The sequence below is a fragment of the Chiloscyllium plagiosum genome, unplaced genomic scaffold, assembly GCF_037043375.1.
Source record: "Chiloscyllium plagiosum isolate Xiang-an unplaced genomic scaffold, Cpla_swu_hap1 HiC_scaffold_7, whole genome shotgun sequence".
Classification (NCBI taxonomy): domain Eukaryota; kingdom Metazoa; phylum Chordata; class Chondrichthyes; order Orectolobiformes; family Hemiscylliidae; genus Chiloscyllium; species Chiloscyllium plagiosum.
The window spans coordinates 112,606,334-112,622,758 of NW_028270145.1; the positions used below are offsets into that span (position 1 = coordinate 112,606,334).

Here is a 16,425-nt window from a genome sequence, read left to right on the forward strand (position 1 = left end):
GACTTTATGAATGAGTCTACCATGGGGAACCCTATCAAATGTCTTGCTGAAATCCATATACACCACACCCACTGCTCCACTGTCATCGACCTGTCTTGACACCTCCTCAAAGAACTCAATAAGGTTTGTGAGGCATGACCTGCCCCCTCACAAAGCCATGCTGACTGCCTTTAATCATACTATGCTTTGCCAAATAGTCATAAATCCTATCCCTCAGAATTCTATCCAAAACTTTGCTGACCACAGACGTAAGACTGACTGGTTTGTAATTGCCAGGGATTTCCCTATTCCCCTTCTTGAAAAGAGGAACAACATTCGCCTCCTTCCAATCCTCCGGTACGACTCCCGTGAAGAGTGAGGAGGCAAATATCCTCACCAGCGGCTTAGCAACCTCCTTTCTCGCTTCCCGGAGCAGCCTTGGATAAATCTGGTCTGGCCCTGGGGACTTATCAATCTTAATGTTTTCCAAAATTTCGAGCACATCAACTTCATCAATCTTGATCTGGTCAAGACTATATCCCAGCTCCTCTAAGTTTTCATTTATAACATGTTCCCTTTCTTTGGTGAAAACCGAAGCAAAAAACTCATTTAGTGCTTCCCCTACCTGCTCAGACTCCACGCACAAGTTCCCTCCGCTATCCCTGATCGGCCCTACCTTCTCCCTGATCATTCTCTTATTCCTCACATATGAGTAAAACACCTTTGGGTTCTCCCTAATCCTTCTTGCCAAGCCTTTTTCGTGCCCCCTCCTGGCTCTCCTCAGTCCATTTCTGAGCTCCTTTCTAGCAAGCCTGTAAACCTCTAAAGCTGTGCTAGATCCGTGCTTCCTCCACCTTACGTAAGCTGCCTTCTTCCTTTTGATGAGAAGTTCCTCTGTTCTCATCATCCAAGGTTCTTTAATCTTACCTCTTCTTACCTGTCTCAGAGGAACAATTTTGTGCATCACTCGCAACAACTGCTCCTTAAACAGTCTCCACATGTCTGCTGTGTCCTTTCTGTGGAACAATTGCTTCCCAGTCTATACTTCCCAACTCCTGTCTAATAGCGTCATAATTTCTTTTTCCCCAATTAAATATCTTCCCTCTGTAACTGCACCTTTCCCTCTCCAATGCTATGGTAAATGCGAGGCAATTGTGATCACTGTCACCAAAGTGTTCTCCCACCGTGAGATCTGACGCCTGTCCTGGCTCGTTGCTGAGCACCAAATCCAAAATGGCCTCTCCCCTCGTCGGTCTGTCTACATACTGAGTAAGGAAACCCTCCTGAACACACCTGACAAAAACAGCTCCATCCAAACCATCTGCACTTAGGAGGTTCCAGTCGATATTGGGAAAGTTGAAATCACCCATAACAACAACCCTGCTACTTTTGTATTTTTCCAGACTCTGCCTGCCTGTGAGATCTTCAATCTCTCTCTACTGCTGTTAGATGGTCTGTAGAAAACCTCCAATGCGTTGGTTGTTCCCTTGCTGTTCCTAATTTCCATTACTGACACCGTAGACAAACCTTCCTCAACAACCTTCGTTTCTGTAGCTGTGATGCACTCTCTGCTTAGCACTGCTACACCCCTGCCTCTTTTTCCACCCTCCCTGTTCTTTTTAAACGTTCTAAACCCTGGAACATCAAGCAAACATTCCTGCCCCATTGAAACCCACGTCTCTGTTATGGCCACAACATTGTAGCCCCAAATACTGATCCATGCTGTAAGTTAGTCACTCTTATTTCGGACACACCTTGCATTAAAGCATACACACTTTAACCGATCCCTTTGTTTCATTGTGTGAGAAACCTTCCTTTTAGATTCAGTATATCCTGTCACTGTCATGTCTGCAACTGACCCTCTCTCAGACATGTGGCCCTGATTCCCATCTCCCTGCTAAATTAGTTTAAACCCTCCCAAATCACACAAGCAAATCTCCCACAAGGTTGAAATGTGCCAATATTTACCCAGGCTTTGATACTGGGAGCTGTGTGCTAACAGGAACTGGAATGACTTCTCTCTTGAGCCCTTTGGAATTTGCTGTCTGCCTGCTCACTATACACGGAATAATATGTGTGGATATCAGGTTGCATGAGATTAGCCACTTCACCTTTTAATCATCAGGGCTTGATTTGAATCCAGGCCAAAGCAATGGAATGCTCCTCCATTGTCTGCAGATTTCTGAAGTTGAGATTGAAGTAGATGGTCCACAGTGTAGAAGGAGCTTTATTCTGTATCTAACCCTGTGTTGTCCTTGTCCTGATGGTGTTTGATGAGGACAGTGACGAGGGAGCTTTATTCTGCATCTAAGCCGAGCTGTACCTGACCTAGACCATAGAACATTGCAGAGAGAAAGTGAGGACTGCAGATACTGGAGATCAGAGCTGAAAAATGTGTTGCTGGAAAAGCGCAGCAGGTCAGGCAGCATCCAAGGAGCAGGAGAATCGACGTTTCGGGCATAAGCCCTTCTTCAAGAAATTTCCTGAAGAAGGGCTTATGCCCGAAACGTCGATTCTCCTGCTCCTTGGATGCTGCCTGACCTGCTACGCTTTTCCAGCAACACATTTTTCAGCATAGAACATTACGGCGCAGTGCAGGCCCTTTAGCGCACTGACCTGTGAAACTAATCTGTAGCCCATCTAACCTACACTATTCCATTATCATCCGTATGTTTATCCAATGACCATTTAAATGCCCTTAAAGTTGGTGAGTCCATTACTGTTGCAGGCAGGGCATTCCATGTCCTTACTACTCTCTGAGTAAAGAAACTACCTCTCACATCTGTCCTATATCTATCACCCCTCAATTTAAAGCTAGGTCCCCTCGTGCTAGCCATCACCATCCGAGGAAAAATGCTCTCACTGTCCACCCTGTCTAATCCTCTGATCGTCTTCTATTAAGTCACCTTTTAACTTTCTCTCTAATGAAAACAGCCTCAAATCCCTCAGCCTTTCCTCATAAGACCTTCCCTCCATACCAGGCAACATCCTGGTGAATCTCCTCTGCGCCCATTTCAATGCTTCCACATTTTTCCTGTAAAGCAGTGACCAGAACCGTATGCAATACTCAGTGTGGCTGCAGCAGTGTTTTGTACAGCATGACCTGGGAGTGTTTGTGGGAACAGTGTAGATGGAGCTTTGCTTGTCTCTAGGAACTTCCTGTACTTAGGTAAGAACAAAGCACTGTGATGCTGGAATTTTGAGAGAGAATCCTATTCGACTCACCATTAACTCTGCTTCCCCGATGATGCTGCCTGACCTGTTTCTGTTTCTAATGCTGTGCTGTCCCTATCCTGGGATACTATAAAGGAAACTTTATTAAACTTGGTGCTGATATTGAGTAGGAAAATTGGACAAGTTTCTAGAAATTCCATTGAGCCCACAACAAACAAACAATGCACTTGTTTCCACCTGTTTTATTTTGGCTTTTTAGACACATCTTGAACAGGAGGGTGCGACTCTGGAAGCAATTCTCACAACACACAAGCACTGGTAAGTAGACAGGCTGCTTTCATTTTTATTGTCAGCCTTATTTCCCGAGGTTTGTGTTTCTCTAACTTGTTCAAGAGCAATGACTTCTGTTCAGCTGCTGCCTGGTAATCACTATACATTATCCCTTACACTCAGCCCAGGCTTGCAGATTATTGGTGGCTTGTTGGACTGTAGAGGCCTCACAGCTGTAATAATTGGTCCTGTTGGAATCAAATCATCTGATCCAGATGGGGGCTAAACAGAGGAGGCTTGGATTTGCTCAACAGTAGACTGTCTTTTTCTGCTGGGGCTAATGACGCACTGTTACTAATAAACTCTGGGATCTGATAGTGGTATTTGAAGGCTGTAGTGTCAGAGACCCCAGGGGTCATTAGCTTTGACAGTGGGACAATCCTGGAAACAGTTTCATGGCCCTTGTGACATGCAAATGCAGATTTATATTCCTTCCCCCAATTCAAATGGCGCGTCTGATGTGAAGTTTCTCTTAAGCCCCAGTAATGACAGTGAAGTGGTAGTTGGGAAAAGCCACCAGTGTGTAGTTGCCTCCCATTCCCTTATTTCCCTCAAGGCTTTCTCACTATTCTTATGCCCTGATCCTTTCTTGCCTCTCTCCTTGCCCCGTGCTCTTCCCCTACCCCAATCACGCTAATGACTAGTGCTGTCTCTTCTCTTTCCTCCCCGACATCTCTCTCTTTTACCTATCCCTGCCGTGATGCTTCCTCTTCCCAACCACAACACCCCCCCCCCCTCCCCAAACACTGATCCTGGAGTTATGACACTTTTCCAGGATTAGTTTGGGATCACTGAGGTGTGGTTCATGGTCTCTAACCTGACTGCAGGAAGAATGGGGCTCCATTTGCAGCATGTGACACCAGTGAGGTGTGACATAGTGAATGGGGGAGCTGTCAAACTTGTTACAGATTATTTACTTCTGTTTGCTTGTTTGACTCCCTCGAAGACACAGATGTTAGGTCATATAGTCCATCAGGGAGATTTGACAGCTGTGGTCCAATCCTGTATACCCATTGTTACCCTTTATTCATTTAATACAAACATTACCAATATCTGGACTATATTTGATCTACCTTGTTGCCTCTTTTTTTTTGTTTGTTTTGTGTAGGGATCACAGTGGTGGGAACAAGGTACTGAAGAAAATCTACAAATCTTGTAGGGTGTATGGTACATCCAGAGATAACATTCCTGGACTCACAAAGTAAGTTGTGTCCATGTGTATTTGGGGACCAGAAAGGGAGATGGGTAACATTTATGGAACATAAAAGAAGCATGTTTTATATGTGTGGAGCCAGAGTGATTGAGTTCAGTCCTAAGCTGCTGATTAAGCACTACTTGCTATCCATTGACAAGTCTCAATTATTTTGTCTTTTGTGCCATCACTCAGTAATGCCTGACGAGAGAATTTACAGGCCTATGGGGGGTGGTGGAGGTCACAAGTTGAGCTGTTCCGGCACACTGTCACTTAACTGCCACTACTATCCCTTTGTCTTTTGTTAACTCCAGACTTATGCTAACGTATAAATTAGGAGCTGGACGTTGGCCACCTGGTCCCTGGAGCTGGCTGTGCCAATCTGTAAATTCATAGCTGGTCTGATTATGCCACAGTCCCAATAACTTTTGCCCCCACCCACCCCCAACCCCTTGCTTATCAATAAACTCTCCACATCTGTCTCAAAAACATCCAAAGATTCTGCTTCCACTGCTGAGAGTTCCAAAGACCATCAGCCTTCTGTGAGGGAAGAAAACATTGTCCCGTCACTGAGACAGCCATCTCAGATGGCTAATCAGATTAGCCATGGTCACATTGAATGTTTTTTTTCATTCACGGGATGAAGGTGTTGCTGGCCAGGCATCATTTATTACCCAGAGGGTAGTTAAGAGTCAACCACATTGGCTGTGTGTCTGGAGTCACATGTAGGCCAGACCAGGTAAGGATGGCAGTTTCCTTCCCTAAAGGACATTCGTGAACCAGATGGGTTTTTTCCAATAATCGACCATGGATTCATGGTCGCTATTAGATTCTTAATTCCAGATATTTTATTGAATTCAAATTCCACCATCTGCTGTGGCAGGGTTCAAACCCGGGTCCCCAGACCCTTACCTGGGTCTCGGGATTAACAGTACAGCGATAATCCCACTCAGCCATCACCTCTCCCTGGTGGAGCAGGTTTGAAAGGCCAAATAGCCCCCATGTCCTATGTTTCTAGGGACACAAGGCTGCCGTTGATCCTTTTCCACCCCTCGGTTTGAGAGTGAGAAGCTGGAATATTGCTGATATTACAGTAATATTCCTGCAATATTACATTCGTGATTTTGGGTCCCATATCTGAGCAAGAATGTACTGGCCCTGGAGTGGATCCAGAGGTGGTTCATGAGAATGGTCCCAGGAATGACAGGCTTAACATTGAGGACTCTGGGTCTATACTCAATGGAGTTTAGAAGGATGAAGGGGGATCTAATGGAAACGTACAGAATACGGAAAGGCCTGGATAGAGTTGACTTTGGGAAGATGATTCCATTGGTAGGAGAGACTAGAACCCGAGGGCACAGCATTAGAGTAGATGGAAGACCCTTTAGAACAGAGATCAGGAGAAACCTCTTCAGCCAGAGAGTGGGGAGTCTGTGGAATTCATTGTCACAGGCGGCTGTGGGGGCCAGGTCATTGAGTCTATTTAAGACTGAGATAGATAAATGGATTATTGATTGTTAAAGGGATCAAAGGTTATGGGGAGAAGGTGGGAGAGTGGGATTGAAGCATTTATCAGCCATAATTGAATGGTGGAGCAGACTTGATGGGCCGAATGGCCTAATTTCTACTCTTGTGTCTTATGATTAGGTCATGGTTACATCAGATCTCCATTTTTCCCCTCATTTGACTGAACTTTAGTGTTATCCTGAACAGATGATTGGTATTTGGGTTTGCTGCCTAAAATTACCAATGGACAGTGCGCCATACACCTTGGTCACAGTTGTTAAAAGCCAAGAATAAATACACTTGGAAAATGTTCTTTACCTAAGCACTTCATCAGTGACACCATTGAAAGGTCAGGAGTGGATGACAATGCTAGAAAGCTCAGCTCCATCTGCACGTCCTCTGATAATGAAATAATTGTGTCCGCCCTCAGCAGGAACTGAGCAACACCGAGGCTTAGATTGGCAAATTGGAGAAAGTGAGGACTGCAGATGCTGGAGATCAGAGTTGAAAAGGGTGGTGCTGGAGAAGTACAGCAGGTCAGGCAGCATCCGAGGAGCAGGAAAGGCGACATTTTGGGCATAAGCCCTTCATCAGGAATGATTACAGATGAAGGGCATATGTCTGAAACGTCAACTCTCCTGCACCTCGGATGCTGCCTGACCTGCTGTGCTTTTCCAGCACCACCCTTTTCAACTTGGATTGGCAAATGGCGGTTGACAGGCATGGCATGGAAATGCTAATTAATGACCATCTCAGACCAGATATCTCTCCTAGCCTTTAACATAAGCACCCTAATCAAATCCCCAGATGTCAGCACTGAGCAGGACAGTAACCTGTCAGGACTGTGGCCAGTGCAAGACAGAAGCTGGTGACTTGTTATGTCAGCTGTCACCTCCCTGACATCTAACCGGTCATCTCAAAGCTGTAGGCCAGCAGTATAATGGGATACTTGCAATCTGTCTGTCCAGGCTGACCTTTCTTCTTCCACATTATGACATTGATACCATTCCAAAACTCTGCTCCCAGTATCCTAAAGTGCACTAAGCCAATTCACTCCTCATCCCCTGTGCTCTCAAAGCTGCACTGGCTACCTTTACAGCAACGTTTAAGTTTTAAAATATTAATTGTCTTCAAATCTCTCTGTAGCATCACATCTGCATCACCATCGTTTGGGCATTTAAATGGTAATTGGATAAACATATGGATGATAATGGAATAGTGTAGGGCTTCAGATTGGTTTCACAGGTTAGTGCAACATCGAGGGCAGAAGGGCCTGTACTACACTGTAATGTTCGATGTTTCTGTTACGTCCTCCCTCTTCCTGACATCTCTGCTCCTCCATTTCTAGCCTTTTGAGCAGCCCTGATTTCAATCGCTCCCACGTGAACAATCGTACCTGCAGTTACCTGTACCCTCGGCACCTGCAGAAATCCCTCCTTTCAGACCTTCTGCAGAACCTTGCTTCAAAGCTTTAATCATTTTGCCCATAGTATCGGCTTGTATGGCTCACTGTGTACTTTTGCTTTGTAATCTTTCTGTGACATGTCTGGAAACCATTTATTACGTTAAGGAAGCTATGTAAATGTGGAAACTAGGAGCAGGAGTAGGCCATTCGACTCTTCAAGTCTGCTCCGCCTTTCAATATGATCATGCCTCTATCTCAACACTGTAGTCCTGCTTTCTCTCCTTGATGCCTTTAAAATGGAAATATTTAGATCTTCCCTGAATACTTTCATCAGTCGGCATTCCACAGATAGCTGTGGTAGGGAATACCACAGGTTCACTACCCTCCTGAGCCTGGGTGGGATGCTGTTTGGATGGGCCGAATCACCTGCTTCCACGCTGCAGGGGTTCTACAACAGGATGTGGGCATTGCCCTTCCCTAGTTACCCTGACGAAGATGCTCGTTGAAGAATAAATATTATCCCAGAACAGAGGGGAAGGCTCCTCATTCCTCTAGTGCAGAAGGTACTCAGGCCTGCGGTTTAAGACTCATGCCAAAGACAGCACTGTTGAGCATGCAGCACCCTCTCTGCGAGTATGTTGGCATCGATTAGTTTTTTAAAATTCTTCCATGGGATTTTCATGCTGCTGGCAAGGAGCATTTATTGCCTATCCCTAATTGCCCCTGAACTGAGTGACTCAGTTGGCTACATCAGAATGTTAAGTGTAAATCACGTTGCTGTGCGTCTGGAGTCATGTGTAGGCCAGACCAAGTGAGGATGGCAGATTTCCTTCCCCTAAAAGGGCATTAAATGAGTCAGATGGTCGTCGTCACCAAGACTAGCTTTATGTTCCTGATTTATGAGTTGAATCTAAATTCCACCAGTTGCCATGGTGGGATTTGGCCCCATACTCCCAGAGTAATGGCCTGACTCTCCAGATTGCTAGTCCAGACATTACCAGCGTGCCACTGTCTTCCTCCAAACTTTGGTGTGAGCCTGGCTTGACTTGATATGAGGACACCGTACCTCTGATAGAGAGTTAGTTATGCTACATTTGTGCTAAAGGCATAAACGCTCAAATCTCAGGAGTCTGGTGCACACATGATGGGCAGAATGACTGCTTTCTGTGCCATAATTGTTTTGAGATTCTGTGTTCTTGAATCCATGACCTTTCCAGTCAAGGGAAACTATTGCTGATATAATTCCTGCCCTAAATCTGCCTTTTCTGTCACAGGATCTGACTTGATCTGTGTTTTCAATATTTACCAGTTTGGAGAATGCATTTGATCTTGCCTAGTCTATATTCTGGCTCACGTATTTGAATTCCTCTTTATAAATGGTCTGTTTTCTCTAAACTGCTTGCCCTGGGGCTGGGAAGGGACACAAGGGAGTGTCCTGTTGAAACTAAACATTAAATTCTAATGTGTGGAGAAGGCAAATTCAACTTTTGCCCTTTTCCCATTGTCCCTCCCACCCCTTCCAAACTAAGTGCATTGTATACAATTGAGCAATTAACTTGCAACGTGGCATTCATAATACCAGTGGGGGAGGGAGTTGTCCAAAAAATGTGTTTTATCATCAACTTATTTGTGTTGCCCAAGACTCCATGTATTGTGCTCCCAGCATTGTTCTAAATTGGGTGTTTTATTCTCTTGATTATTAAAAACTGACTGTCCCACATGATTTATTGAACCTGCCACTCTGGTTTCTGTCACTGATCTTTTCCACACCAGTTACTTTATTAAATAACCAATTTTAGACTGAAAAATCTGTTGATTTTCCCATTCTATTTCCACATCCTTTCTTTGATCAGTCACTAGAATTCCATCTTTAACCTGCTCAATAATTGAGCTTTCACAGCCTTCTGAAGTAGAGAATTCCAAAGATTCACCACCCTCTGAGTGAAGAGATTCCTCCTCATCTCAACCTTAAATGGTCTACCCCTCCGTCCTGAGGCTGTTCCATCGTTCTAGATTCACCAGTCAGGGGAGACATCCAGTTCTCCTCTACGCTGTCTCGCCTTATTAGAATTCTTGATGAATAATAGAATCCCTACAGTGTGGAAACAGGCCCTTTGGCCCAACAAGTCCACTCCAATCCTCCAAAGAGTAACCCACCCGGACCATTCCCCTACTCTATTACTCTACATTTTTCCTGACTAATGCACCTAACCTACACATCCCTGAACACTGTGGGCAGTTTAGTGTGGCCAATTCACCTGACCTGCACATCTTTGGACTGTGGGAGGAAACCGGAGCACCCGGAGGAAACCCACGCAGACAAGGGGAGAATGTGCAAACTCCACACAGACAATCACCCAAGGGTGGAATCGAACCTGGGTCCCTGGCGCTGTGAGGCAGCAGTGCTAACCACTGAGCCACCATGGTAGGCATCAAGTCAGTCATCTCTTCTTTGAAACTCCTTGAGAATACAGACCTAGTTCCTTCAATTTCTCGTTTTAGTATTAATATTCTTTTCCACAGATTAGTCTGGTGAAACTCTGTTACATTCAGTCTATGGCAAGTATGTCCTCCCTTGGATAAGGGTACCCAAGATTTTACCCAATTCATCCAGATTAGTTCTCACAAAAGCTCTATACAACTGCAGAAAGCTATTTGCACAAATATACTCACATGCCCTAGTGGTTGGGGCCAATATACTGTTTAAAAACTGAAAGAGCTGCTGATGCTGTAAATCAGAGACAAAAACAGAAGTTGCTGGGAACAGCTCAGCAGGTCTGGCAGCATGCTGCGCTTTTCCCAGCAATTTCTCTTTTTGTCTCCAATATCCCACTTGTCCAATTGTTGACTGCAACTGCCTGCTGAAGTTTAGTGTCTCACATTCTAGTTCCCTTACACAACGTGCACTTCCTAGCCCCTGTCCACATCAGAAATATTCAGCCTTGCTTTTTCTATCAAAACGGACAGTTTGTATTTGCACTATATTCTGTCTGCTATGATGTTATCCAGTTGCTTAACACGTCTAAATCCCTGTGAAGTTTCCTTTCATCCTCCTCCAACTTAACCCTAGTTTTGTATCTTGGAAATGTTACATTTTGTCCTCACATCAAGATTGTGAATGGCTGTGGCCCAGACATTAATTCTTAAAACATGTACTCCGTTAGTAACTGCCTTTCATCCTGAGAATGACCACTGTTTATTCCCACTGTTTTCTCCTGTTAATCAGTTCTCAATCCACAGTAAGCTGTGGCAACCCCATGCAATCTCATTCTGTTTACTACTGTTCCACTGTTAAGTGGAATCTTAACAGTAGCCTTCTGAAAATCCGAATGCACCACTTTCCTTTACCTGTCCTACAAATAACATCTTCAAATGGTCTTGACAATTTAATCAAACACTCTTTCCCTATCAAAAATCCATGTTGACTCTGCCCAGTCAGATTAGTATTTACTAAGTTACCACACTCTCCAGCATTTCCCCATTTCTGATCACACAATAACAGGTAAGGCTTCACAGTGTACCACCTTGCTACAACCAGTCGGGAAGCCCAGACTGAAGGATTCTTGGCTGCCAGTCAAACAGCCTCCATTCTCATTCTCTACGATTCAGTGAATGCACCCCCCGTGCTTTTTCTGCAAATAGAGCTAAGATTAATTTGTGCTGGGGTGGGTGAGATCCAGCAAAGATCCTTCAACTCTATTTCTGTACATCAATCTTGGTTTAATCATCTGTGTGACCATCTACCCCCTGGTGAGAGCCAGTGTCTGTATTGTGGGTGTTTCCTTGCAGCCGTGGCCTGTTCCAAATCCATACCTGTTCCCAAAGGATTTCTTGAAAATCTGATTCGGCTTGGGGGTGTTGTGTTATGCCCAGTTTTGAGCACTGTATTTGAAGTAAGGGAGCCGACAAAATTTATCCAATTTTCCAGAGATACAAGGAATTATAGTTACATAGGAGGCTAGAGCATCTGGAATTGTTTTCCTTGCAGCAGAGAGGTTAATCAGGCGAGATTTAATAGAGCTGTCCCAAATCATAAAAGGTTTCAATAGAGTAAATAAGTACCATCTCTTTACTCTCTCCATTTTAAAAGGGAGTTTATACCACTTAATTTGTTCATTTTGCGAATAAAAACCCTTGAATTAACTCCTTAACACTAGCCTCCATTTTGACCAAGGTATACCATTAGGCAAGACTGCTAATGAATAATATCTGATTGTATTAAACTTTAATCACTTATTATGGTTCTGTTCGCCGAGCTGGGAATTTGTGTTGCAGACGTTTCGTCCTCTGTCTAGGTGACATCCTCAGTGCTTGGGAGCCTCCTGTGAAGCGCTTCTGTGATCTTTCCTCCGGCATTTGTAGTGGCTTGAATCTGCCGCTTCCAGTTGTCAGTTCCAGCTGTCCGCTGCAGTGGTCGGTATATTGAGTCCAGGTCGATGTGCTTATTGATTGAATCTTATTCTGAATGTGCTTCTTCTGAAAGATCACAGAAGTACTTCACAGGAGGCTCCCAAGCACTGAGGATGTCACCTAGACAGGGGACGAAACGTCTGCAACACAAATTCCCAGCTCGGCGAACAGAACCACAACAACGAGCACCCGAGCTACAAATCTTTCCACAAACTTTTATTCACTTAAGACAATACGCGTGTCTAACAAGTTAAGAGCTATTTTAATAGTGAATTAAAGAAATAAATTATGTAGAAATACAAGATAGACTCTGGACATCACACAGCAAAAGCTATTCAGCTGTTGTGGTAATGTGGCCTCACAATACACCACTACAGGAGCATAGTTTTTCTCTCTAATTCTTTGCAAGTTTTCCCTGGATAAGAGCTTCCACTTTGTTTAATATTTTATAGATTTTTTTTTGTCGTGTGATAAGTGTGTGTGTTTTTTTTTGTTTAAAATACATTTCAGCCCCTTCTGGATTATGTTCCATTACTACAACCAAACTGCAGAAATAAAACACATGTTTTATCTTTTACTCTGGGAGTGACTTGTTCAGTATTAATATCAACTGAGCTTATACAGTAGCATTAGACTTTTCCTGATTTTCCCTGTTTGACTGGGTGCAGATAGATTGGCGTTCCTGCTGTGCAGCTCTTAATATAACGCTGCTAATGCCATTTCATATCCTTCCTCACTGAGTGAAGTGATGACTGTTAAATGTCCTCTGATATTTAATCATTTCTTCCAACTCCAATATCTTAGTATGTCAGTGAGAATGATGAGTTCTGATGCATCTTTTTTAAGTGTCCAGAGCCCCTAGGCTCTTCCAGCTGGTGTTTAATTTCTCTCTCTCTCACTCTCTCCCCACTGTCTCCAATTGTTTTTTACAAATACTGACCTCGAGCACATTTTTGAATTGCTTTCTGTCAAAAGTCTGTCTTTTTTATTACATTAACTATGTTTTCAACAAATGGTTGAAGATTATGGACATGATTTACCCATTGTGCTTCTTGCATTCCTAACAGCAGTTCGGCAAGAACAACTTCCCTTCTGTTTACTAATGGTATCGCTGTCTCTACCTGCAGAATGATGTACTGTAAACCAGTATTTCGATGGCTTTGGCTCACTCCCACTTCTTGTTTGAGCTTTTTCTCAACAAAAGCATTTATATCATGAAATGTGGTCTTTCTTCTTGAACAAAACAGACTAAATTCTTGAAATTCCCCAGGAAAGTGATCGAGTTACCCTCTGTATTGTTCAGAGATGGACATTTTTATCACCGTGCTACTTGCAGAATTAACTTCTACCATGGGCTCACTTCCACCAGCGACAGGGAGCATCATTAACCACAGGACACAGATTTAGATCATTGGCAAAAGAACAGATATGGAGACATTTCTTGTGCATTCTAGCGCTGTCAGAATCCTCAACAGTCCGCCCCGTGGGAGAGGATGATTGTAAGCTGTTGGCAGCATTGTGTTAAGATGTATGTGGGAGGAGCATAAACCAACTGCACCCAGGCAGGCAATTTTGGAAAATCAGGAAATGTCTGATACTATTGTTCAGAGTCCTACAGCACAGAGACAAGCCCTTTGACCGAAACTGATCCGTGCTGACCAAAATATCCATCCAGGCTAACCCCATTTCCCTGCACTTGGCCCATATCCTTCTAAGATTCTGGATTAGTGGTGCTGGAAGAGCACAGCAATTCAGGCAGCATCCGAGGACAGGCAAAATCGACGTTTCGGGCAAAAGCCCTTCATCAGGAATAAAGGCAGAGAGCCTGATGAAGGGCTTTTGCCCGAAACGTCGATTTTGCCTGTCCTCGGATGCTGCCTGAATTGCTGTGCTCTTCCAGCACCACTAATCCAGAATCTGGTTTCCAGCATCTGCAGTCATTGTTTTTACCCCATATCCTTCTAAACCTTTCATATCCATGTATTTGTCCAAATGCCTTTTAAATGTTAATAATGTACCTGCCTCAACCACTTCCGCTGGCAGCTCATTCCATATGTTTACCACCCTCTGCATTAAAAGAAAGTTGCTCTCAGGTTCCCTTTTATTCTTTCCCCTTTAACCTTAACCTGATGCCCTCTAGTCCTCAATTCCCTAACCTGGGAAAAAGACTGAGTGTATTCACTGTATCCATGCTTCTCATGATCTTATACACTTCTATAAGATCCCCCTCAGTCTCCCTGTGCTCTAAAGAAAAGGTCCCAGCTTGTCCAACCTCTCCTTATAACTCAGATCCTTGAGTCCTGGCAACATCCTTGTAAATTTCTTCCACACACTTTTTCCGGTTTAATAACATCCTTCCTGTAGCAAGGTGACTGAAACTGAACACAATACTCCAAGTGTGGCCTCCCCAACATCCTGTATAACTGCAATATAACTTCCCAATTTCTATACTCACTGCCCTGCCTGATGAAGGCCAGTGTGCCAAAAGCCCTCTTCACTGCCCTGTCTACCTGTGTCTCCACTTTCAGAGAACTGTGCCCCTGAACTCCAAGGTCCCTCTACTCCACTATACTCCTTAAGGCCCTACCATTCACCATGAAACTCCTGCCTTGATTTGACTTTCCAAAATGTAAGACCTCACATGTATCTATATTAAACTCCATTTGCCATTTCTCAGCCCACTTCCCCAGCTGATCAAGATCCTGCTGCAATTTCTGATAACCTTCCTCACTGTCCACAATACAGTCTATTTTAGTGTCATAGCAAACTTCCTAATCATGCCTTGTACATTCTCATCCAAACCATTGATATAGATAGCAAACAGTAATGGACCCAGCACTGACCCCTGAGGCACTCCACTAGTCACAGGCCTCCAGTCCGACAAACATCCTTCCTCTGTTACCCTCTGCTTCCTACCATCAAGCCAATTGTGTATCCAGTTTGCCAGCTCCCCCTGGATTCCATGTTATGATGTTCTGACAAGTGCCAATTTCTGTTCCAATTTCATATGTTCATATATCTCGCTCTCTTGATCTCTCTCGCACCTCTGTCCTGCTGACCCCCACCCTGTGCACAGTGAGCATCCCCAAGCGCTCGCACTCGCCCTCTCAACTCTCTACCTTATTCTCACTTGCTGTCTTTTCTTTTGCTCATCCTTGGCCCCTCTCCCTCCATCTCTTTCTTTCTCTCTCGCTTTCACTCACTCTCTCATTCATCACCCATTTTCTCTCCCCCTTTTCAGTTTCTTTCCCTCACACAGACTTTCCCTGCTCTGTATTGCCACCTGCAGACCCTCTCCCTTTTGTGCAGCTTTCTGCCTGCTCTCACTCACCCGCCATGCTGAATGACAGCTTTTTTTAATAATCCCTGAGGAAGAGTTAAATGGTCTTTGTGAACAGAAATATTCCGTGTCCCAGCAGTCGGTCCAACATTCCTCTTAAATTGAGAGCCCAATTAAGTTATCATTCAGAGTAGTGGAGTTGTTTATTCAGGGTGCCCTTTTGTGGCCCCAAAGGTTTTGGGGGGGATTTCTGTGAAGAATGCTATACAGACAGCCGTGCAGAAATGTGTTAGTCATTCATAAACAGACTGACCTGGGGAAACAACTCGCCTTCTGTCTAGACTGTTCCATTAGTTTTGAATTTGGCGGGCAAAATCTCTTTCCAGTTTCTTTCAATAAGAGTGTTTGTTTGTTCAGTGTTGTGAATGGAGTGCTGGAGTGTGCAACAATCTCCTAAACATTCCCAGGACAGGGGCAGCATGGGGTTAGACACAGAGTCAAGGTCACTTTACACTGTCCCCATCAAACACTCCAGGACAGGGGCAGCAAGTGGTTAGATACAGAGTAAAGTTCTCTCTACACTGTCTCCATGAAACACAGCAATTACAGCATACAGTTGAATACCAAGTATACCCCCCCCCCCCCTCTAGTATTGCCAAAGAAAAATAATTGAAGCATCAAATTGTAGCCAGCAACCTAAGTGTTTGGGGAGATGGTGTTATCCTGCAGCTTGACATTTATGTTTGACTTTGTTTTAATTTCCCCTCCTGCTCTTCAGTCCCATTCTAGATAAAGAGACGATCAAAGTGGGAAACTTGCGATTTCATGCCTTCTTAACCCCTGGTCATACAGTGGGTCATGTGATCTACGTCTTGGAGGGGAACCTTCCCAGCATTCCTGCTTGCCTCTTCTCTGGTGACTTGATTTTCCTCTCCGGCTGTGGTACGTACAGGGTCCCACCAGGTGCATCACTCCCTTTCTGCTCATCACGTTCACGATGACTGTGTTTGCAGGTTATTTTTAATTTGCAGAAATTTACTTGTGTGGCATTTTATAGCACAGGAACAGACAATGTACCTCACCTCATTTATCCTAGTGTTTGTTCCATACTCCATTTCACTCGTCCTCCCCCTGCCAACCTTATCCCAT

The 16,425-nt window shown here is 44.3% G+C and overlaps 1 protein-coding gene across 1 annotated transcript in view; it reads left to right on the forward strand.

Annotated features, from left to right (window-relative positions):
- The window catches only part of pnkd (PNKD metallo-beta-lactamase domain containing), a 62,453-nt gene that overhangs the window by 21,282 nt on the left and 24,746 nt on the right, over nt 1–16,425 (forward strand). Inside the window, exons 4-6 of the mRNA XM_043694305.2 lie at nt 3,413–3,471; nt 4,592–4,684; nt 16,055–16,218. Of these exons, the coding sequence (XP_043550240.1) occupies nt 3,413–3,471; nt 4,592–4,684; nt 16,055–16,218 (316 nt within the window). The remainder of the gene's footprint in view (nt 1–3,412; nt 3,472–4,591; nt 4,685–16,054; nt 16,219–16,425) is intronic.